Here is a 25,015-nt window from a genome sequence, read left to right on the forward strand (position 1 = left end):
CTACGTGGGCCCTTTGTTGCCAAACTTGAGACACTTTTTGGTCTTTCCAGAAAGAAAAGCAACATTATTTGAATGTTTATTTGAAGTGTAGTACTTACGAGGCACGAGTGTGAATATTGGTGTGTTCTGGCATCTTTTGTGCTTGGATGTAGTCTCTATGTGCAACAGAGTCACCTGTCACGATGTGTGCTCAGGTTTATCTGTTGATGGCTCTAAAGTGGTTGTCAGTGTGAAGTAGCACAAGTCCTGTGGGGAAATCTGAAGGAAAGTAATGCTGAGCATGAGCAGTGTCACCTAGATGTTGCACATTAGGACCGAACACCTTGACCGAGCATATGTTGACAGCCTGTCCTTCCCTATCTCATATATAAGCATACTACATATTGTATGTGAATGTGAAAGTTTTCTATTGTTTCCTTACATGTATCTTATCATTTACTGTTTTATGTATGTGGCCATTGCACACAGCTGATTTGAAGAAAAAAAAACAGAAGAAGAAAAAGGAATTGAAGATGCAAGAAGACAAGCCGTATTCAGAGGAGGCAATAGGTGCAGAAACAGGAAATAAAAAGAAAAAGAAGAGGAAGGTTAAAAGCAGAGAGGAGAACGGAAGGAAGGGATGAGATATCAAGAGGGTGTGATGCAGAGAGAGAAGGTTAAAAGGGGATAATGTAATGTCAGGTATCTGTCATGACTTCACTCATCTCTGTGGTGACAAGGTCATGAATGTAAATGACACATGCTTGATGTACAGAATGCAAGACCAATGTAAAGACCACCTTTGTCTTGTCTTAGCTGTATACCCCAACACCAGTTACTGCACATATGTTTTTGTGACATTTCCAAGCACTGTTGTTGATCAGTTTACGAATGCACTGCTAAATGGGACCATTTCATGAAGACATCTTCATATTTCTTCAGATGCAACTGGCTTTTCACCACTTTCTGCTAGGAAAAATGCAGCAATGTATCCACGTCATTGTGGATATGTGTACTATGTCCAGTTTGTGAACAATTAGTGTCCTCTGGTCTATAATATTCTAAAATTGTCATCAGTCTTAATCTCCATCAACACAGCAAGAAGACACCTCTCACACCCAAACTGTAGGCTGTATGTAAACCTTTTCTACTGTGAATGTACAAAATGTTGCCATCTATGATTACATGATGCCATCAGTGCTCTGAGGTACATTTCTTTAGATGTGTGAAATGTAAACCAATCACATAAAATAGAATAAAATTACTTTACATTCAACATAGTGTAACAACTGGGAGCGTGATAGTTAATCTGTATGCACCCTGAGCTCTCAATGTAACTGTTTGACGTCTCTCCATGTTAAGTGAATTCACACACTAATTATTTTGCCAACACCGACTTCTGATGAACCCCAAGCTGCCTCCATTCAACGCTTTAAATCTTCCCACACTTCTGTTCTCTACTGACAGAGCTGAGAATGGTCCATGTTGTTAGGTGGGTCTAGTAGTGGAATATTATCCTCACACATTTGAACATGACAAGATGGCACGCTGGACGAGCGATCTCTCTTCAATTCAATTCAATTCAATTCAATTTTATTTGTAGAGCGCTTTTTACAATTGACATTGTCACAAAGCAGCTTTACACAACCAAAGAACAGTACATGAACAGTGAATGTGTATGAATCATGAAATCAGATTGTCCCTGATGAGCAAGCCGAGGGCGACGGTGGCAAGAAAAAACTCCCTGAGAAGGCAACAGGAAAAACCTTGAGAGGAACCAGACTCAACAGGGAACCCATCCTCATATGGGTGATTACATGCTAAATGTAAATGCTGCTTGATGTTCCCCACTTTGCTGAAGCTTTGTTTTGCGTTAACAGCACTGTTTATGACAGTTACTGCCTTGCTCAAACCAATTGTTTTGTTCCATTTAGTGTCAGAATTTTTATATTTAATTGTTTTAGGGTTAGCATAAACATCTCAAGACTAAATTTGTCACGTCTGATATTTTGAGGGGTCTGGGGGTGAACTTGAATAAACTTAAACAACACTGAAATCCTAAATTAATCAGAGTAGTTACATTTTCTGTACATAGACTGTTCAGTTTATTCAATTTTCAAAAATTGCTATTCAAGCCATATAATTATCTTCCCTTTCCTAGACAATAAAATGAAACACTGTGGCTTTAAGAGATGAAAGCCAGAGATTACAAGTGAAAGATGTTAAAGTGTGGAAGCAGGTCTGCCGACTCAGTCTTGTCTTCTGAACTTCATGTTTTCCCTAAAGTATCTTAGTGGTGAGATTATCCTAGGCAGTTGGCTTACAGCAGAAATGAAGTCGGGTTACAGCTTTGAACTTGATGGAGATGGTAGAAGAAATAGATGAACATATCCCTTTTGTTGTAAACTGACAGACACAGACTTCTTCATTTGTACATTGACAGCAGTAGACAGAAATTAAATCAAACTTTGTCCTAAGTCTACAAAAAGTTTGTATTAATATTGGTTCTTTTAGTTTCAGTTAGGAGTTGTTGCTGCAGTGTACCTACTGAGTCACTCATAGCTCCTCTCAGTTTAAATTGTGTATGGGTATCTTAACATAACAATATGAGAATTAAACATGTTTGATGGTTTGTTAAAGTTAAGTTAATTCCAGAGAAATTAAACTGAATGACTTTCTTTCTCCCTTCTTCTCCATCTATGTCTCCACACTCCTGGTCCTGGCCTCCATTTAGGTGTTGAGCTGAGTTTTAGGACTCTGTCCCCAGATGGCCTGCTGTTCTCTGCCTTCTCTCCAGGACACCAAGAAGAGTTCCTGGCTATTCAGATCAAAAATGGACGACCTTACTTTTTGTTTGACCCACAGGTACGTATGGAAAGTCTAAGAAGTACGAACTCAAGTAACGGACCGATGTGCATTACTAAATAAATCAGTCACTACTTAGTAAATGGCTTATTAGCTTTAAAAAAACAAACCAGTGTCTTATTAGCAGAATAGCTGCTCCTTCTGGTGCCAGCTTACTTAAGTTTACCAATAGCTCACTAGACATATATTTAGACATATATTTATACCTTTTTTCTAATATATTAACCTGAGAGGGGAACACTCTGTGCATTCTTTTTCTACTTTGCCTCCTCCTCCCCCAAAATAACAGCAGCCATGTGTGCGTGTAGATTGCACCTGCTTTTTACCTGCTGCAAATCGCTTTCAGCCTTGATAAATCATATCGTGTGTGCATTTGTATTTTCTCCTCCTTGTATTTTGCGCACTTGGGCAAAAACGCTTCACTTTGCATATTGATGAAGGCAAAGTTGCAAAATGCACAGCATGCACGATTTTCAAAGATGCACGTTTGCACGTGATTTAGTACACACTTGTTTTAGTAACCTTAATATTTTTTGTTAAAGAAGTCCTACTGAGTGAGATGCATGGGCTGTTGTTTATAGTGCCCTGACTTTGTTGTCTATATTAACCATTTAAACATTTTAAAAATTATTTTGCTAATGTTTTCATTAATAGTTTCCCCGTGTATTGTTATATTCTACTCTCTTTACTTACCTGCTCACCTTCTCTTTTTTTCTTCTGATCCATTTCTCTGCCCTGCTCTTTCTCTCTTCTCCTCCCTCTCTTTCACTTTTCCTCTCAATGTCTTCCATTTTCGCTCTCAGTTTCTCTAATAAATGTGATCTGTAGCCCCTCATTGGCTTCTGTCAGGGAGACAGGGAAAGGGGGGAAAAACTTTGAAAGTGTGTCAACGTTTGAATTGGACTGCAATTAACTCATTCCCTGCAGTCACCACGCGTGAATACCAATTGCAAGCTAATTAAGCTTTGCACCCCTGCACACACACACACACACACACACACACCCACATACATACACAGAATTGCTTCCCTTATCCATCCATACAGACACATGTAGAGGGGTTAAAGAGTCAACGACTTCGATGATGAAAGTGATGATGGGAGATGATTACACATAGTTCCATGAGGCCACCAACTAATTACACACTCAAACAAACACACACTTACACTTCTCCGCTCTCATCGTTATCAACTACTCAGCGCTTGTTATCAAAAAGTCTTCATCACAATGTTACTATGGTGTGTGTCTGTGTCTGCACAGGGGTGTATATCGCTGAATAGATCCTTGTTGACTTGCAGGGTCTGTGGTTATGTGCGCAATGAAGTATGTGTGTGTTTCTCCAACTGGGTTGATTCCTTTGTTTAGGCTAGTTTGGGGAAATTAACAGTGGGAGTGGTGTCACGGCTTATTAGTGTTCCTCTAGATACATATAGCCAGGCCCATTACTTCCCCCTATTAGCCTGTTGAGCTAGCCTAATGGGATTACTAGTGCGGGGGGGGGGGGTAATTTAGCATGACACAGGGAAGTGATATGCTCATAAATATGTGCACATGTGAGCTGCCACACACACACATACATTTAAATACAAGAACACTCAAAAACATTCCCTTCGACGCTTTTAGTAATAAGTAAGTAATAGACCAACAAGCTGGGGTTAGATTACTGTCAAACTTTTAAACTGACATGTTGAAACACACACAGACAGCGTATTGATACAGGTGAATAGTGTTTTTCTAGTATACTGATGTAATTGTAACCGTTCTGTTATTGTATAATGCACATGAAGCACTCATCACACAAGTCTGAAAATGACGATGTACTGCAAGGAAGAAACCTTACGTCAATTCTCTGAGTGTTCTGGAGTCCTCTCTCCTCTGTGCCACAAACTGAACACTATCCAGAGTGTTACCAGTGAAAGGCGACAGAGAGACACATGCTGCCATCAGGAAAAGTCGGTGCATAGGCCGGCCTGGCCTCAGAACCTATTGCACATTGTGTGTTAATTGTGTGTGTCCATCACCTTTAAATGCTGTTACTGTAAAAGAAACTGTACATTAGAGAGTTTTGGTGTTGGGGCACCTAAAAACAGCGGCCTCACACCTCATGAGTGCTGTTTATCGCCATTGCAGGCCACACAGATGGGTTTTTCATAAAGTGAGATGTGTGTTTTGTCCAGCTGCCTATTGCACAACTCCACTTCTGCTTTAAATGCCTTGCTATAGGGCACCTGTGTAGTAGTTCTTCACAGAGCTCAGCTCAGACCACTGCCAGTTTTTCCCAGACTGGGGATGAAAGCGCAGGCGTGTTTGAGTGCACGTCTAAAAGAAAGGCACAAAGAAAGCAGCAGAGAGTCCTCCCCTGTTGTCTTGTTAAGTAGAGCTGTCTGATAGTAAAGATGTCAGATGCTGATATACTCTGGCATTCATACATTTATTGATCTCATCATTAAATCTTCATCACTGTGTGTGTGTGTGTGTGTGTGTGTGTATACTGTACATCACAGTGCGTTTTACTCTTGTTTTACTACTTTACTCTTTGCCTACTTCCTAAAAGCTGATCACAACAATGATGTCATACTTAATAGGCAGCAAAAAGCCCTGTAACAACACTTTGATGATTATATGTGCGTGTTCTTGCCTTGTTAAGGGTGGGGTGTGTATAGGATGTGCGTCAACACTTTTTAATGTCTCACCTAGTTAGTATGACACAGGCATAAGTAAGCAATAATTAAAACATGTAACAAAGAACAATAAGCATGTTAGATTGTGCTGCGATTTGAAAAGTGGTCTGTTTTGAGCCAGAGGTCGAACTGTAGATTGACCTCACTGATTTCTGTGACACACAGTCGCAGGACCTGTGGTCAGAGTTGGGAATCAAGTGTAAGTCAATGGGTTGTCTGTACAGCTCCATGAGTTTATGCGTTGAAGTTCTTACTTGTATTTTGTGTTTGTGTTTGAATGTTTTTAGGGCTCAGCTGTGGCTGTGAGTGTACAGAGTGACGGAGGGCGCCGCTACAATGACGGACGATGGCACCACATCATAGCAACAAGGCGAGGGGCCGTGGGAACAATCGTTGTAAACAATCAATACAGAGGTAACACTTCTCATATTCATACTGAGCTCTGTGTGTGTCTGTTCTGTGTGTGGGTGTGAGAGTGTATTTTATTCTTTACATGCGAGAATGTGCATGTTTTCTTTCATGTTAATTTTGCGAGACTGATAAGTTCAGTATCTGCGTGTATGTGTGTTTCTGTGTATATAAATCCCCCAGCTCCGCATGGAGGTATTAACCAGGTTAATCCCAGCCACTCTGGGTCTGATGAGGAAAAAGAACTGCTTCATACTCATGTTCGCAAATCTAGACAGAAACTGCATGAACATAACCCTTCTCTCACTTAGGGTCATCGCTCTGCTCGCTCATTCTCTTCCTGTTTGCCTTTACTCCTCTGTTTACCCCTTTCTACCTCTCTACCTTTATTTTGATGTGTCCCCGCTTTGTTCCTTAAACGCTGTGAGATCATGTTTACTCTTATCTGTGAGGCCCTATGAGAGATAAATCATATGATGTTGTGTGTGAGACTATGATTTATCCTTCATAGGACCTCTCATATTTATCCTTTGTTCACTCCAAACATCTGTTTTATCCTGTTATATTTACCACAACCAACACCACCAACTCTAGGTAATGCATCAGCTTCCAGTGGCAGCACCATCATTGGTGAGAACACGGGGGTGTTCGTTGGAGGGCTGCCTGAAGACTTTACTCTGCTAAGAGAGGATTCAGGTAAGTTTGTTTTCTCCTCACTGAACGTTTCTCTTCATGTACTTTGTGTTGATTGTGGTTCTCTGTGTTCTCTCTGTGATGTTTTACTGTGCTGCTATTTAAACTGTTGCCCCTCATCGACAGTAAAGTTGTTATTGATTATTATTGGGGCACTGACAATGGTAATGTACTAGTTACATTTCGAAAAGAATTTTGAATTTTCCTAGGTAAGAAACATAAGTGGAAACTGTTTGAGGGATAGTTTTCTCTCCAGTCGGATGACAGTTCTCCTCTATTCTTGTCCGTTATCCTTGTCTGCCTCACTAGGTGATGCTCAGCTGGTGCAACAGGGTTTCTCTGGTTGCCTCAGAGATGTACGTTTTAAAATGACTGACAGCCCATCAGAGGAGTGGAAGTCTCTGGACTGGGCAAGAGCTGTGAAGAAAGTGGAAGCCTATGAAAACTGGGAGGGATGCCCTAGTGAAACTGTGCATGGAGCTCATTTTCTGGGTCACGGTAGGATCTTGTGGAGTTATGTAAAACAGTGCACATTAACATTACTACATGATAAAAGATGTATTAAGATTTAGGGTGAAACTGAAACACGATAATTCAAACACAATAGTGTGCAAAGAAAGCTGGACCTGCATTCAGGTTCAACTTTTAGCAAACAGTCAGTACACTGGTAACACGGCAAATCTTAATAAGATGCTTGCTGCTGACATTGGTGGTAATGAGGTTGTTGTTTCATGTTGATAAATATGATGATGATAAGTTAATTGGCCTCTGTGTGAAAATTCAGGTTAATCAGTATAACATCCTCCATGAGAGTGCTTTGGAAGTTCTGTATGTGTCTGTTTCTACAAATATGTTGTCTCACAAGTGTTGCACATTTAAAAAATCGACTTAAATTACTTTGGGGACAAATGGGTTCATCTGTCTTTACTGGTAGCCAGTATAAAAATAGTAATAAGGCGACGTGTTTGTAATTATTTTGCCTTTGTTTCAGGCTTCTTGGAACTGGGTAGAGACGTATTCAGTGGAGGACAGGACTTTGACATTTTGATGGATTTTAGAACTGACCAACTTAATGCACTTTTGCTTTTTGCCTACAACACACAGACTGAGGACTACATGCTGGTAAGGAGTATGTAGTTTCATTGTTTAAATACTAAAAATGCCTAAATGAAACAGATAAATGCATGAGGATACAGTACTTTGTGACATTTCTTTCGGTGTGTGCTTTCAGGTGGAGCTGGAAGCTGGACTCCTGTCTTTCATTCTTGCATCTGAAGGGCATGTGACTGAGCTCAGCATGTGGGTGGGCCTTAGCTACTGCGATGGAGACTGGAAACAGTTCTCGTTGGCAAAACGTGGTTCCCTCATCTCTGCTGCAGTAGATGACTGGGCAGAGGAGACCAGGGCAGTGGGAGGACCAGTGAGTCTAAGAGTAGATTCACCCTTATACCTGGGGGGCGTGCCCATGGAGCTCGTACATCCTGCTCTGGACAAGCAAAGTCACAAACACGGTGAGATGCTATGTCACACAGAGAAATAGTTTTAATGATGATAATAAACATAATAAACAGCACAACTTTAAATTGTTTTATGTGCCTTTTCCTCTCTTCTGCTCTTCCTCCTCCCTTCTTTCACAGGCCTAGGTGGCTGCATAAGAGGCCTTACCATTCGAAGTGATGAAACAAACCCTCCTGTCAGTCAAAGTGTAAATCTCTCTGTTGCGTCCCGCCGTTCTGTTAGAGTTTACTTAGATGGCTGTCCCGTCGGTGAAAGCCGGTACAACTGCAGAGGAAACGATTCAGTGTTGGTGTACAGTGGACGACAGACACAAGCCACAGATTATAATCTGCAGCCATTCACTGGTAACGATGCACAGTAGAAATACACATGACTACACAAACCATTACCTGAAAATGTTTGTGAAGCTCTTTGATTGTTATGTGATTGACTGAAGTTCGTCAGTTTCTTGTCAGGTTATTTAGTGCTGTCAGTAATATGTGCAGTATTTTGGACTTTACCACCAGAAATGACCTTTATTTTCTTGAGCTATGGCACCATAATTTCAAAAGGGGTTTTTAATGATCAGTTGTTTTTTTTATTAAATTAACATAACAAGCTGTTGGAAGACAGTACTGATGTTTGAGATACATGTTTGAAATCTTCTTATTCTGCGTGTTTCTAAAACATCTCCCCTGTGTGCAAACACACTTTCAAGAATACTTGTACAGGTTCGTAGCCTTGGCTGCAGGAGGTTGGGCAGCAGGACCTTGGCAGAGAGGACGTACCCGAGGCAAAGGTGAGAAGTGATATCTCAGTTGGTAAATATTTCTTGTACTTTTTTCATACTCAAACTTATGCATCCCCACACATGGCCCAGTCTAATATACCCCACACAATGTGCTCAGTTCCTGCTGCAGAGTTGATATTCCCCTGGTTGATTTGTTCTCGTTGTTCAATGGAGGTTTTGGGTGTAAAAACACTTTATTATACAGTACAGTATATGAGAATTATCCAAAGCCTGTGATATTACATGGGCCTGACTGTATGAGAGATTGATAAGGCCACTATAAAGGGCATCCCAGTAAAAGGCTGTTAACCCAGACTGGCCTTTGTGGTCTCCTGTGTAATATAAAGCTGCTCATTAGTAGCGAACGATACACTGGTAGGTCTCAGTGCACCACGCTATGACCAAAGAGAGAGATGGAGGAAGTGCTGGACGCAGAAGAACTGAGAGCAAAAGGAGGACGAGGATTGACAGGAAACGTGTATGTAGTTGGAAAGGGGCAACAGATGAGAAGAGAGGGTGAGATTAGTTGATGAAAGATGCTGCATGTGGAAAGGCTGAATGTAACGGGAAGACGTTACAAGATGAAGTGGAGAAGGAACATGAGAAAGAAAGTTCATCACTAACCAAAAGGTTACAGGCGACAGAGCACAAAGCAGCCCCTTGATGCTGCATTATTTTGTACTTTTATATACTCTTCTGCACATTTCTCTGCAAAAACTGAGACTAAGATGCAATAAATTTGAAATCACTAACAAGCAACTAGTGTACTGTTCATAAATGAAAACAATTTGATGTACTGATCTGTAATTTCCTATTTTTACACTCACAGCCAAACTGCTTTTGGGCTAAGTCCAGGTTAGATTGTGAAGAGACAGATATAAAGGTAAACAGAAGCCTGCTGGATTGAGACATAAAGTGAAGTTAGCAGCGAGACACAGACAGAGGAAAGGAGGGCGGGAAAGAGACGCACCATTCTGAGCCTCAAAGGGTGTCAGCGAGAGAAGGGGGGGGGGGGCTGATTGCTGTGAAATATAGCTGAGAATGAATGGCTGCATTAAATCAGTGCTGAAAAAGTTACTACTCTAATAAATACTATTTATGCTAATGGTAAGGTATGATTTACTGGGCCTATTAAAACACACAGAGATGGGGGGGGGGGGTGCTTTTTCTTTAACCTGTGTGCTCCCAACATGTTTCTGTTTTGTATTTTTCTGTTTTGCTTTTATTTGATGTTTGTTCTTCTTGACCCTTTAATTTTCCCACCGTTCTTGTGTTTGCTGTGGTTATATATCCTGTTCTAGTGCCCAGGTCTGTACCACCTCCTACCACGGTCCAGAGCTTGAATGGCTTCAGTGCCATGGTGAGCTGGATGCCACCCACTGGTGACATCAGAGGACTGATTGACAGATACGAGTTGAAGGCCTACAACAGAGACCATCCAGAATTACCCCCTGTGGAGGCCGTGTACCTGGCTAATGGAAATTTCACAGGTAAAACACACACAAACCTCTGACAGGCTGGAATACTGTATTTGTAAACTTTACATGTTAAATATCCTCATTTAGCATCAAGTGAACCAATTAATTTCCATTAATTAAAATTTCACTTGAATGTGCTGCCCTGCACCTTTTCACCTCACTTTCCTTCTGTCTCTGATACACACACACACACACACTGTCCCAGGCTGGTCCTGTTAATGTCTCCTTGGCAAGTCCCCAGCTTTAGGAGACTGTCTCCATTTGGAACAAGACACTCAGGACTACCCCGATGATGTCATACCCTGGCGTTGCTCCTTTTCTCTCTCTCTCTCTTTCTGTTGCTCACTTTCCGATCTTTGCTCACTTCGTTTTTTATGATGATGATGATGATGATGTCTGCGTCCGCTGCTGCTATTCGTCCCTCCTCTCATCCAGTCTTCCATGTCTCCAGGCAAATATGAAGATGAGCTCTCTGTCTCTGTCTTTCTCAGTGTCTTTCTCGCTGCTCCCCGTCCCCTCCCTCTCTCTTTGCCAGACATTAAGTCCACCGTGATAAGGCTTCTTGTTAATTTATGATGGCCTCGACACCTGACTGCAGAATTACACCAACGGCTAAAAAACACAGAAAGCAAATGAGGGTGTAATGGCAGCGGAGTGGGGCCCTGGCCCCTAATTGAATTAAAAGACAGAGAGAGAGGACTAAAGGAAGAAATGGAGAGAGAGAAAAGAGAGACTGGACACGGCAGCTGAGGAGAGTTGGAGGGGGTGGAATTGAAGAGAGAGGGCGTAAAAGAGTGACTTAGGAAATATGGAAAGGGCCGAGACAAAAAGCATCAAAGAGAGACGACTGAAGCTTTACAATTAGAGCAGTCTTAGTTTGCCAAACGCAGTAAATTTGCTTAGCAACAGCAGAGGATGCAAACAAGTAAAGAATTTAAATTGCACCATTGACGCAGTTTGATACATTTCTCAGTAATAACAGGTTTGCTGTCTCACTAAAAGGAGACAGTAAAAGTCATTTAGCCAGTTAGACGAGGTTGGTACAAAGATGTGTTAAAGCTCACTGATTTTGAAGGATGTTTTATTATGAATGTTGTAAAATTGCACTCTAAAGTACGACAGAAGCGAATACTCTGACTCTAGTCTGACTTAGCACAGTCGAGTGTCTTTCTAGGATAACGTCCCTGTATTTGTCTGCTTCCTGTGTGACCTGTTCATGTTTTCCTCCTCTGCAGGTGTGTTGTCAGGTCTCACTCCATCCACTCAATACACCATCACTGTAAGCGCCTGTAGTCCTATTGGTTGCTCTGAGAGTCTTCATAATGACAGTAGTGATGATAACGATTTGAGATCGAGCCTCACAACCCCGGAGGAAGGTAAGTCTGTGAAGCACAAACCCACGTCTATCAACAGAACTTTGTCTCTGTCTAAAGACACTCGCTCTCTAAACACTCTCATCCCGAGAAGAGGGGCTGTAAGATAAGAACGAGGGACGTCAAAAAGGAATAAACAGAAGTAGTGAAGGGAGAAGAAAACGACACAAGATGATAAAAGAGCGAAGCAAGTGAGTGAAAGGCAGATAGTGTTGTTTAGGAGGGGAAGCCATATGGAAAGAAGTGGAAGAGGAGAGAGATTTCTCTTCATATGTTAGCTGCTACATTAATCTGTGTTGGACTATCTGGCCTTGTTGGGGAGATAATGTGACGGCAGGGGTCAGTGCCGAGATGGGAAAAATCAATCTGAAGTAAAAGGAAAAAAAACAGATTACTGTATTGATTCTCACTGAGAACAGTGTTAAGGAACTGCTCTGTGTTAAGAAGACGGGAGAGAGAACTTATTTGGAACTCTCTTTTGCCAACGTCCATTTTTCAAACACATACAGACAGATGAACTCACTCTGTGACTTCAGTGTTGATTTAATTTGCTTACACCGAGTGTATTAAACCAACACATTATGAACACTTGTTTTTGTTATCTTCCTTTAATTTCAGCTCCAGATGCTGTCACTGCTCCAGCTGCAGTCTCATCCTCATCAGCTCTCTATGTGACCTGGGAACCTCCAGCAAGGTACAGTAAAACTGCACACTACTGCACAGACTCACATGTCTTCTCACATCCAAGCTTCATGTGTACATCAATGAAAGGTTGATTAAATTTGATCTTTTCTGATCTGCCATGTTTTACTATTTAAACCTATGCATAAAAAGATTGTGCTATAATTAGGACAGTTGTATGTGGTTCCGCTAAAAGGCTCCTGATGGAGCACAGCTTGTTGTTCAAAGGTTAAGTTCAAATGTGAGATCATAATATGACCCTTATTTCACTTATTTGTTTTATTGATAGGCCCAATGGAGGTATTACAGAGTACCTCCTCTATCACAACAACCAAATGGTCTACAGGGGGAAAGAAAGACAACACAACATCACTGGTAAAGAGGAGTGTGTGTGTGTGTGTGTGTGTGTGTGTGTGTGTGTGTGTGTGTGTGTGTGTGTGTGTGTGTGGTTGGATGTGCGTGCCGCAGTGTAGCTGTGACTGTGGAGGGATGGTGCCTTGGTGTAAAGACTGAAGAAAGGCAAAATGGAGTGGGGGGGGATTAGCATTTGAAAGAGGAAAGAGCATCTCAGTCCTTACCAAGGGAATAGCACTTTGAAAAAGAGCGCAAAGCGCACACACATACACACACACACACACACACGGAAATGAAGCAGCAGAGAAACAAAGCACGTTAAACGTTAGCGCACGTGCATACACACGGTTTCTTTGAAAGCTTTTGCTAAAGAGAGGTAAAGAAGGCATGAAACACATGTCACACCACTGAGACCAAAGTCCTGCACTGTGATGCAAATCGATACACACACACACACACACACACACACACACACTCTCTCAATAGAGCATGTGCAGACATACAGAGCACAGGGGTGCACACAGACACCTACACAGGAATGTCATCCAATTTTTTTACGCACACACACTAAACATGGTTTGCAAATGATCACATTGTGTGTGTCTTCGTAAATTAAAGGATGCACAAGAACACATATCATCCATGCTGCGTTAATAATTCCAAGCGTCTGATGTTCACAGTGATTGGAAGGATTATGGACGTAGCAATTATACAGTATGTGCAAGAATAGATTGTGTTACAGAGAGTGAGACTACAGCAGGGGGACAGATGAGAGAACAGCTCTGTGGCAGTGACAAATAAGGCAACTGAAAGAGAATCAACCAAGGAACGGCTAAAAGCAGAGAGGGGTTCAGAGGTGAAATCAGGGTTAAATTCCCTCATAATAACCAGTAGCTTAAGTCAATGACTGAGTTGTATTAAAATGAAAAAGGAACTATAGTCTGTGTGTATTTAATGCCTTTCTGTTTATTACTGACTGTGGTCTACCTCCAGTAAGGATCCTTACACTTACTCTGCCTGTCTTTGTACCTTGTACATCACTTGTAAGTTGCTTTGGATAAAAACGTCTGCAACATGACTAAATGTAAATATAAATGACTGTGTCTGTGTTTCTCTCTCAGGTCTTGGCGTGTACTCCACCCATGTCGTGGCTCTGAGCGCATGCACTTCTGCAGGATGCACCAACAGCTCACAAGTCACAATGTTGACCGCTCAGCTTCCTCCTGGTCCTCTACAAGCACCGAATCTAACCCTGCTAGACTCACGCACAGTTCTAGTGGAGTAAGTACCTGTACATGCACAGGTCTGCACAGGGTGGGACACATATAGAACTTATAGTAGTGCTTATAAAGCGATGAGAGCGTGTTAGAGCAAAGGATGGGATAAGAATAAAGATAATTCATGGTATAGATTTGTTCCTATGTTGTTTCTGTGTGAAATACAGAGAGAACGAGAGAGAACCTGTGCCCTTTTGCAGTTGTGTTTAGCATTAAGAATATTTTCCTGCACTTGACCTTTCACTTGTAGAGGGAGGGGACTGGGGAGAATAAATCTGTGCATTTTTGTTCCATCAGGTTCATGTGCAGATGTTCCCAGTTCATGTGTGTTCATGTGTGTGTGCTCGAGTTGTGTCTCTGTGTGTATGTGTGTGAGAGTCAATCTGCGTGAAAGCCATTAGTGTCCTGACTGTCACTTACTGTGGGACTCACCACAGGAGGGCACGGTGCCACTCATGCGTACACAAACACACAGATATATCCATACAAATTTAAACAATTGATATTAGATTTGATCTTAAGCTGGATCTGTTTTCCAGACTTTCATTAATTTGTGACTCACGGCAATAAGAATATTAGTTAATTTAATAATAATAAAATAATAACTTTAATGTAATATAAAGCATGCAAGTTATATCTGTTGGATCTCTAGTCTAGAGACATTTGAAAGCATGAAAGAGTACTGCTGAGCAAGGAAATGTATCATTAAACTGTTTTCTAGCCAGATTTTCACCAGGTGTGGGAAGGCAGCATATTGCCTTGTTAGCACATTGGTAATAGGCAAAGGTTGAGAGATCATACTTAGTCGATACCTCTCTGTTATGTCTGTGAGAAAAGCTGAAAAGACAGAGAGAGAACAACTGTGGTAAAACTCTGAAGACGTACAAATTGGGCCAGCGAGAGAAGAAGAGAATGATAAATTGTGAGTGGAAATGCAAGAACTGTTTAAAAGGAGGAGGTGACATGAGGGAGAGTGAGAGACTGTGGGAAAGGTTGAGTGAGGCTGCAGGATGTGAACAAAACAATATCAGCAGATTTATCCCCGGCCTTCACCTAACACTGGGTGACATAAACGCATTTATACACACAGAAGTGGACACCCACACTGTCAGACGTGTACACAGTCACAAAGGCAATAAAGAAAACCTGATGGGACACATGACAGGTTCTGATGTAGCAGAACGTGTCATCTAAACTAAACCTTTCTTATTTTGATGTAATTTATTTGATCACACCAATGCTGATTAGTTGCTGACTGTATAGACCTGCAGGGAATATGGAAGGGAGGAGACAGGGGGACACTTCATAGATGTGATGCAGAAATTGAACCCACTGTGTCTCAGGTATGTGGGTTCTAAATATAATACAGTAAGAAAACACACACTAATTTCAGGACCCTCTCCTAAAACCAATGGTTTTCAGAAACCATTAGTGCAGTGAATTATGATACAGATTATTACAACTCTCCTTTGATTTAGTTTTTCAAAAGTGGACATACATCACCCTGCCAATCGAAAGCATATAAATCTTATAATAAATGTGATAGATTAGCCACAGTGGCTAATTGTGTGCTAACACACACTCATCAGTCATTCAAAAACTGGCTTTTAATGGGAGGAACAAAGAAAGGAATCCATCACTTTTTGAAATGGCCTCCCTGTGCTACCATGCCAGGAGGGCTGGGTTACTCTCTGGGATTTGTAAGAACTGCAGGACTATTTATTAAAAAATGTTTTGGTGCTCTTTATATATTAATTAATGATGTATCCAAATCTTTAAGAACATTCTGACATGTTGTGTTAGTGAAGAGTGTCCAGCCTTGTTTGAAAATAGTGTTATTGCAACTCAAAGTTAGAATAAAGTAAACAAACTCACAGAGCCCTCACAGAAAGTTCAAATTTTCTCATGACTGCACAACTGTTCATTTTAAATAATGTTGTCATAGCTTGAATATCTCTGACGGTGTTAACAGGCACGCTTCACAAAGACAGGATGTATTTTGACTTTCAGCGGTTCCTTGAAATGTTCCTATAATATAGTAATGGTACAATAATACATAACAGTAGTTTGGTATTTATGAAGCAGGAACAAAACTTTGATCTGAATGTAGTTTTCTTTCTCCTGCTGTTTAGTATTCATATCTAAATTCTAAGATTAGGTCCATGCTGCCCTCTTGTTCAAATTTTGAAGTGCTTAATCGACCTGTTTCTATTAACAATTGCTCTCTCTCTCTCTCTCTCTCTCTCTCTCTCTCCCTGTTGGGGATGACCTTCCAGTTCTAAATATAGAAAAGGAGACACCTCTATCTGACAAAGGAACTGTGTGTGTACGTGTGAGAGAGAGAAACGTTAGCTCAGCACTGTGTTTCTATCTACCTACAGATGGAAACACAGTGATAAAAGCACAGACGTGCAAACACACAACCGAGTGCAGTGAATGGATAAAATGACCTCATCAAAAGCCCAGCTATGGAGATTTTTAATTCCTTTTTTGTTGTTAGTGGTTCCTTGTGCAACAAATACTTGTGCACTCCACACTATGCTCATCTGTAGCAGGATGTGTGCCACCGAATGTGTGCAAACCCTTCCTAAACATGTATGTTTACATGTCTGTTGTAGTATGTATTACAGTTTCTTTAAAATTTGTAATTTGTGTTTTTAGTCTCTGCAGAGAAATGTTGTTACTAAAAATACAAATTAAAAGTAAAGTGTTTCCCTCTTAAACACATCAATGGTGATGTTCTGATAGATGTGTTCATTGTTGCTTCTCTTTAAGCTGTTTCCTCCATCTCTTCTCCATCTCCAGGTGGTCCCGGCCCTCTCAGGTCAATGGTGTTTTGGAGTTTTACTCCATCTTTCTGTCACGTGATGGTGCTGAGCCTGTGCTCGTCTACAACAGCTCAGAACTCTGGGAAGACTATACACTTCGCAACTTGACCCCTGGAACAGGTTACACCATCACAGTGGCTGTGAGTGCCCCACTCTTGAAGCTTTTCGATTTTCATGAATTGTCACCCCCACCTCTACACCTATACATTTTTTGTATGTATATATCAGGCCTGCACAGGAGGTGGGTGTACCTTAAGCCCTCCCAGCCAGGCTCAGACTGAGGAGAGCACCCCAGAGAACGTTCCTGCACCGCTGGTCACCCCTCTGTCACCACACGAACTCAATGTCAGCTGGACACCACCTGACACTCCGAACGGTGAGTGAATACGCTGACGTATACAATTATTTTTGGTACAGGAAAGTGATGAGTGAGAGATGAAACATGTAGAAGAAAAGAAACATTAAGTTAAACTTGGAACATTGACACAATGAATGAAAGATCTAACACAGAACCTACAGAGAGCCTGTGCATGGTTCAGGTGAACCTGACATGTGACTATCATGAAGTGGGGGAACAGATGAGTGTGGAAGATTTTTTAAAAATGAAAAGAGAGAGAGAGAAACATGAAGAAGAGCATAAAGGACTCAGAGAGAACCAGAGACGGGGTGAGAGAACATACAGCTGGAGCTGAGAGCAACGGAGAACATGAGCGAGGGAGCAGTGCTTCACCGAGCTCCTTTAAGTGGATGAAAAGTGCTCCCTTTTGACTGAACGGAGAACTGCAGGCTGGAGCACGTTGACTTACACTGACTGCATTTGTTTCTCACTTTTCTCTGTTCTTCTTACCTTTACCTCGTGTTCTTGCAGCTTGACAGTTAAAATCCGCTGCACAGAGCTGGACTGAGATGTATTTACTGTGAGTTTGAAATCTGGCTATTAACTTAGATCTGTCTAGGTTTTTAAAAGAAAAGGGGAAGATGTGTTAGAGCAAAGACAGTAGAAGTTTCCAAAGTGGAGTGTGGAATTGCAGTGCATCAATTAAAATTAGACTTTTTAACTACACGATACAGTTTTCTCTGATAAGGTGTTTCAGTGAGATGCATTATACTTAAATCTGAAGTACTTGTGATACATAATCATTAGCAAAAACTCCAAATATTAATCAAATAATGTGATGTCAAACCCTGCTTCTTATCATATTCACTCATTTGAACTCAAACTAGCCCATCGCTAATCCATTTAACTTTCAGGAAACTGCACATAGAACTGTTTGTGTAAACACTAATGGATCTATTTAGTAGACATGTACAAAGCAGAGATCAGAGGTCAATCTCAGTCAGTCCCAGTCCAAAATATACACTTTATTATGAAAACCAGAATAAAAACTAATACAGGAGATGTACTGGAGTGCATCACACACACACTTCACATCTTAAAAAAAAATCAATACATGGGACATCTCCACATCTTTGAGGTTTGAGTACAACATTCTCTCTCTCGCTTTCTTATTTCCTGTCATCAATCTGTCTGTAAAAAAACAGACACGGACACAAAAATACCCAAAAAAAACAAAAGTAATGAAACACATTAGAAACAAAAAAAAATCATTACGTAGCACAAACATGAAGCAAGCAGACGTTGTCTAAACCTATTGAAAACTGTGTCTATTTAAAAAATAAAACACTAGTGTGATTGTGATTGACATTATTATCAAGGACAATATTAATAAATGCTGCATCTTATGACTTGAGTGCTAAAACCCATCCTAAGGTTTCCTTCCCCATTTCACAGTCTCTTACATACAACGCGCTGCTACATATTATCAAATGTTACTGCCATACTCATTAAAATATGTGTAATTCCATAATGCGTGTGTGTGTAATGTGAATCGTGTGTGTTTTACGCTTAATGCCACATAAGTGCATTTCGCACCATAAACCCTGTGATGTGTGCGAATATTAGCCGGGATAAATTACGTAAAGCTTTTCTCATCTGATGACAGAAATTTATAACAAGGGAGACACTTAATCATGATTACCCGATTATCTCATGCTTAAAAAGCTTTAATTTTTGCTTGAAAAGGAAGAAGAGCTCCGTTCCTTTTTTTTTCCATTTACATTTTTTAATAAATGGACGGCAACAATGATGGTGTTGATGGGTTCCAGAGGAGTAAGAATCTGTGTTATTTTCTCTCTCTCTCCCCCCTTCTCCCCAATTCCGCAGGGATTTGTGGGGGATAATCCTCTCGGGGATTAGGTCGGGGCAACACGCAGACAAAGAGGGGAAATAAGCCTGTTATGCATTCGCTGCTTCATTTCCCAACCTGTCTTTATTACAACCTATACTGATATGGGCTTACACACACACACACACACACTCTCACACGCATGTGATTGGCCACATTAAGAGCTTCGCAGATGTAGTTGGCGTTCGTGGGGTTTTGGTGTCTTCATTTCTCAGATAGATGTGTATATCTGTATTGAGCAATAATAAAACCCACACATGATTAAAGCAGAATAGACTCTTAGTTCTTAGCACTGATCTTTTGAGCCCCCTGTATGCATTTTTATTAAAGAAAAGCACATTTGGCACCGTACTGTTTCATTTTTTTATTAGGTGGATGTAATGTAATGTAATGTAATTATTGTACCTGTGTGTGTATGGACATGTGTGTTCCCATCCTACTGTGTGTGTATATTTGCATGTGTGTGGATAAGTTTGTGTGCACACCTATTTGCACCATGGTACTACTTTCCTCCTCAGGGCCCTTATCCTCATAAGACCTATGGTCACGTATCATTTCAGTGCCGTTCTCATCATGAGATGACACTGTTTGGCAGGTCTGGAGTCCATAAGTCACAACCAAGACTGCAGTTTGGACTGGTTATAGTCTGGACACAGTTCTTCTAGTAATATTTGCCTGTGCTGTGTAGGTTTAGATAAACTGTTGCCCATAAGTATTTTAACACAGTAAATGTCTTGCCTTTTAAAGCGTCAATCAATTGTTAGGTATGAAGTAGTTTCTCCAGGGTAACTGGGATTCAGTATTTAATAATTGCACCTGTTCTAAGGTGATTACTGATGTGTATAAATAGGAAACAAAAGAGGAACATGTCTGAAAACTTCATGGGCAACAGTGTAGGTGTCGTTTCCTTGTGTCCTTTCTGTTGTTCTCCTGTATTTCCTACATGTGATAATCACGTGTTCTTTCAACAGGTATTATAACCAGCTACAGTCTCTGGCTGGATGGAGTTCCCCTTTTAAACTCCAGTTCCTCCCGGATGTTCTTCGTGGTCAAAGGACTCTCCCCGTGGAGTCGACATGCACTGAGGCTGCAGGCCTGTACATCACAGGGCTGTGGCAAAGGACCAGTGGTTAGTGAATTGTATATTAGAAAACATGCAGATTAATGTATTATTAATGCAATAAACTGCGAGATCTGATTTGATTAATACTAAAACATATTTGTCCTTGAAATGTCTGTAGAAACTATTTTGTTTACTTCTGAGTTGACTGCACAGTTTTTTTCTTTGCACATGAACTCTAGTGGCCTCCACCAAAAACAAAACAAACATTAAATTCTACCTATTCAGTATATTCTGTAGACCTGCCTAACAGAGCACCCATCACGAAAGCTTTAGCATTTTATCTTGCAGATGTTGTTACACATGTTGAAGAGCCTACTTAGACATTCACACGCTGTACGTATGTGTCTTGCGGTGTCGGTGCGGATCATAAAGGTGATCGATTCTCACTGCTCAATAACGAGGGATAGCGTGCCGACAGTGACATTTGGTAGGAAATGCCACTCCACGCTCCACGACGTCCCTGTCGACGAGCTACACTTTGGGGCATTTTTCCAATACAGTCGCCATATTTAGTCAAATACTGCAACAATAGCTGACTCAGCAGAACAGAAGCAGAAGAACAGGGTGGAGAGAAGAGGGCAAGAAGAAGAGACGGTGGGGAAGATGGGAAGAAAAGAAGTTATAAAAGATAAAGTATATTGTCAGAGCAAAGTGAGAGATGAGGTGGAAAGTGAGGATTTGAAAAAGAGAGGGGGGGGGGCAGGAGAACATGAGACTAAATAAGTGGGTGAAGGTGGAAATAGAGAAAGAGACTGAGTGAACTGAGAGGAAAGATGAGAGAAAGCAGAGAGTGGAGAAAATCCAGAGACACCGCTGGTCAGATGTGTAGAGTGCTAAAACTAAGCAGCATATTTCATCACCATATGTTAACCACTCACCATGATCAATAAGCTTAGAGCAGCTTCATTTGATTCAGATGTGGCTGGAAAACTCTTTGGTTAATTTGGCCATATGCTTGCGATTGTTGTCCTGCTGAATGAAGTAATGTTGTCCATTGAGTTTTGATGCATTTGGCTGAATCTGAGGACATCGTCCGGTAACTCTGCCGTTATCCTGTTGCTTCCATCAGCAGGGAAATCATCATTAAATGTCTGTGCCAGTGCCATTGTCAGCCATACAGTATGTGCACAGGCCATAACAAAACCACCACCAGACTTGACAAATGACCTTTGTGTTCATGAGGTTTAGCAGGACATTGTATTTTGTGGTGAATCCTCTGCACTTATGGTCGTGAAGTCTTGTCTTGATGATTAGTCAAGTGTCAGACCTTGGCAAACAAACAATGTCCAAATTCTTAAACATAAGTGTGTTTCTTTGGTTTTTGAATACATTAGGTGGAAATGCGTACACTAGAGACGGCCCCTGAAGGCCCCATACTGCTGGAACTGACCAATCATAGCTCTCGATCAGTCCGAGCCCGCTGGACAGCCCCTCCTAAACCAAACGGGAACCTCAGCTACACACTTTACTACAAAAGCAAAGGTAACAAAGTTCTTTTCTCAATGTGACGTCTTGCTTTTTACTACATTGACACTGACAAAGAGTCTTGTGTCCTAAGCAGTGATTTCAAGTGAATCTACTGATTTTTAACTACAGTACTTGAAATAACCATCTGTACTAGTAACCTTGATAAATTAGAGTTAGTTAACCTTAACTGAAGATCAGTGGTTACCTGGCAACTCAAAAACAAAAAACAAGACAGACATCAGAAGGAAGTCCATCAAAAACCAGGAGGCCTAACAGGTCGCATATAAAGGTCTTGAAATCTGGTTTAACAACTGTGCTTCTGCTCTCCAATGCCTTTTGTGGATAATCTGCAGTTTATCTGAGATCAAGTGGTGGCAGTAATAACCTCCGTCCACATTTCTGGAGAGATGCACAGTCGAGTTGCACGAAAATATTAGAAGCCTGTAATGTAGTGCCATCCAGTGCCGTCCAGTGCCGTCCAGTGCCGTCCAGTGCAGTCCAGTGCAGTGCAGTCCAGTGCAGTCCAGTGCCGTCCAGTGCCGTCCAGTGCAGCACTTTATACACTTATAAAGCAAAAGCTTTATAAAAGTAAAATTTAAGGCACAGCTGTTTTAATGGATTCTATTAGGTTGTACAGCTGAACTGTACATAACAAAGTGGCCAGTGAGCAGAAAGCAGCTGCTTTCCTGTGAGAACTGTTATTTTGGATGGAAAAATCTTTCAAAGATGAGTACAACACAATAATAAAGGTAGTGTACACATGCAGTGAACCTCAGACTAAAAGTGACAGGAGTAAACAAACCCGAGTGGAATAGAAAAGATGTTTTTTTTATCGCCAGTGACTTCAGAGAAGAGATTATATTGGAGTCTAGAAGAAATCAGCTATATGAAGATGGAAGAAAGAACAAAAGCAAGTAACAGTAAAACAAGTATACAGTATACAGAGAAAGGAGAAATGAGAAACTCACATCCATAGATGTTTTAATAAAAGACTGCAGGTAAAAACACTGGAGGGAACCAAGAAAATAGAGAACTGAAGAAAAGGTGGAAGAAGAAAATTGAACAAGATGAGAAGAAGAGTGAGAACGGCAGAAAACACACACACACACACACACACACTTTAACTTACACATATTTACCAAGTCTGTCTCTGTCACACACACACACACACACTGAGTGAGGGACTTTGATCTGCACCTCACAGAGGAACAGACAGATTAAAATGAGTGGAGAGATGGATAGAAGAGGTGTGGAAGAAAGAGAGAGAGAGATGGCATTTCGCTCTCGTTACCCATAACCCCTTGTTTCTTTGATATGTACTGCCTTCATCAGTTCACACAGAACTGATGTGTTTGCGTGTGTGTCCATCTAAATGTATCGGACAGGCTTACATAGTGTAATTTTCTCATCCTTCTCTGACTATCCTTGCATAACCTCACTATGGAGACCTCTCTCGTTTGATCGCTCTCAGTTAATCTCAGTCAGTCTCTCTTTCCCCTGTCCTGTATACATCTATACTTTTATTAGTCACTTTTCAGCAATCGCTGTGATGACACATGCCATGAAAATAATCTGTCTTCCTCTTCACTAGATATTCCAAGCTTGGCCTTACACATCTCTCTACACGTGTCTTTCTCTGATGACTAGACGGTGATGGTGTTTTGGATGGAGGTACGGCAGCAGGCGCGTGGTTGTCCGTGACAAGCCTACAGCCCTACACCGACTACAGCTTCTGCATCAGAGGGTGCAACACGCAGGGTTGTGTTGAGAGCTCAACACTCAGTGCTACCACACTTCCAGCAGGTACATCAAATAAAACATGAATGGTGTTTGTTGTAAATTAAGTGTCTATATCTGTGGCTGTGTTTCTAAATCTACACAAAAGCTGTGACCCATATGAGCATTTTTGTCATTACAAGGAGTGGATCATTTTAATTCTTCACCATGTTTAAAATAAAAATGAGTTAGTGAGCACTGATAAATTCCTGCACCCAGACTTAACTTAATGATCAGAAATCATATTTCTGATTTACACAACCCTTGTGTGTGTGTGTGTGTGTGTGTCAGTGTGTTGTGTGCAATAGAAGTTGATTGTGCATACTGATAAATGTCAAAGCTGATCAGGGCAGTCTGGAGACAATGATAACAAGGCAGGAATACACACCTACAAATACACATTTTGCCACTTTAGCTAATGCTAACAAAAGTGTTGAATGCCTGCACACGCAAACACACCACACCCACGTCTCAGTCCGAGAACAACAAAAGACAGACTTCGGAAAGTTCTACTGTTCAAGTTCAAAACAAAGGCATAAGAAAGTATAAATTTTAAATACCAGACATTTCCTCCCTTTCTATCTCTCTTTCTACCTCTGTGCCTCTGGCATCTCTTTAGACTTCTTTAAGGCAAACTGTCTTGATGCGTCCTTGTTCTATGAAAGAACAGAGAGAAGATAGCGGAGCAAGAGACAGAAGAGCAGAGGAGGAGGAGAGCAGAGAGAGAGAAGTGAACATAAAAGTGCATAGTTTAAAACGATTAGTGACACCTCTGATATTGTACCTGCTAACACAGCATGAGAGAGACACAGGCTCACCAGCACTGTGTGTCTTTGTGATGTATGTGTTTTGTGCGTGCGTGTGTGCATGACAGAGAGGCGGAAATCTAGAATCACGCACACACGAATACATTCAAAGCCATTTAAAGTAGGGTCGTCTTTAATGATTATTTTTATATAATATATTAGTATCAGGAGCAAGCATCAAGAAGATTTTCTTATTTAAAAAAATAAGTTTTATTAATTAATCTGATTAATTGAACGATCAAATTTTTGCTATAAACATTGACTCTAACACCAACTCTAATCTATGTTACAGTAAATATGTGAGCTTTTTCCTTATGCACTGAATGAAGGTGACATTTATATTGTCAGTGTGTTAACACACTCTTATTTCTGTTTTTTAACCTCCTCCGATGTGTGTTTTTGTTTCTCTGTTTCTGCATTTGGAGTTGTGCAAGTTTGGAAATCTGCAAACAGAGTCACAGCTGTGCCCAAATACACAAAGACGAGAAGTTGCACACACACGTTATGTTTTAAAACATCTTATGTATGTAATGCATGTGAATTAGAGTGGTGATTTATGTTGGTGAACCACCAATAATATTATTCCAAACCAGTTCTCAAAGAGCATTTTGAGGCTTTCACTCACTTTGTGTGTTTTTAACAGCCATCTTTAGGATAAGATGTCTTCAGCAATCAGTGTTGTTGTAGTGGAAA

At 41.0% G+C, this 25,015-nt stretch overlaps 1 protein-coding gene across 1 annotated transcript in view; it reads left to right on the forward strand.

Annotated features, from left to right (window-relative positions):
- The window catches only part of ush2a (Usher syndrome 2A (autosomal recessive, mild)), a 160,423-nt gene that overhangs the window by 55,884 nt on the left and 79,524 nt on the right, over window positions 1-25,015 (forward strand). The window contains 18 exon segments of the mRNA XM_026378646.1: window positions 2,714-2,844; window positions 5,813-5,939; window positions 6,528-6,629; window positions 6,936-7,124; window positions 7,618-7,748; window positions 7,858-8,137; window positions 8,264-8,488; window positions 8,842-8,922; window positions 10,215-10,403; window positions 11,627-11,767; window positions 12,383-12,458; window positions 12,735-12,820; window positions 13,921-14,080; window positions 16,882-17,044; window positions 17,133-17,280; window positions 20,122-20,279; window positions 21,608-21,755; window positions 23,388-23,543. Coding sequence (XP_026234431.1) covers window positions 2,714-2,844; window positions 5,813-5,939; window positions 6,528-6,629; window positions 6,936-7,124; window positions 7,618-7,748; window positions 7,858-8,137; window positions 8,264-8,488; window positions 8,842-8,922; window positions 10,215-10,403; window positions 11,627-11,767; window positions 12,383-12,458; window positions 12,735-12,820; window positions 13,921-14,080; window positions 16,882-17,044; window positions 17,133-17,280; window positions 20,122-20,279; window positions 21,608-21,755; window positions 23,388-23,543 — 2,691 coding nt within the window.

The sequence above is a fragment of the Anabas testudineus genome, chromosome 3, assembly GCF_900324465.2.
Source record: "Anabas testudineus chromosome 3, fAnaTes1.2, whole genome shotgun sequence".
Lineage (NCBI taxonomy): Eukaryota > Metazoa > Chordata > Actinopteri > Anabantiformes > Anabantidae > Anabas > Anabas testudineus.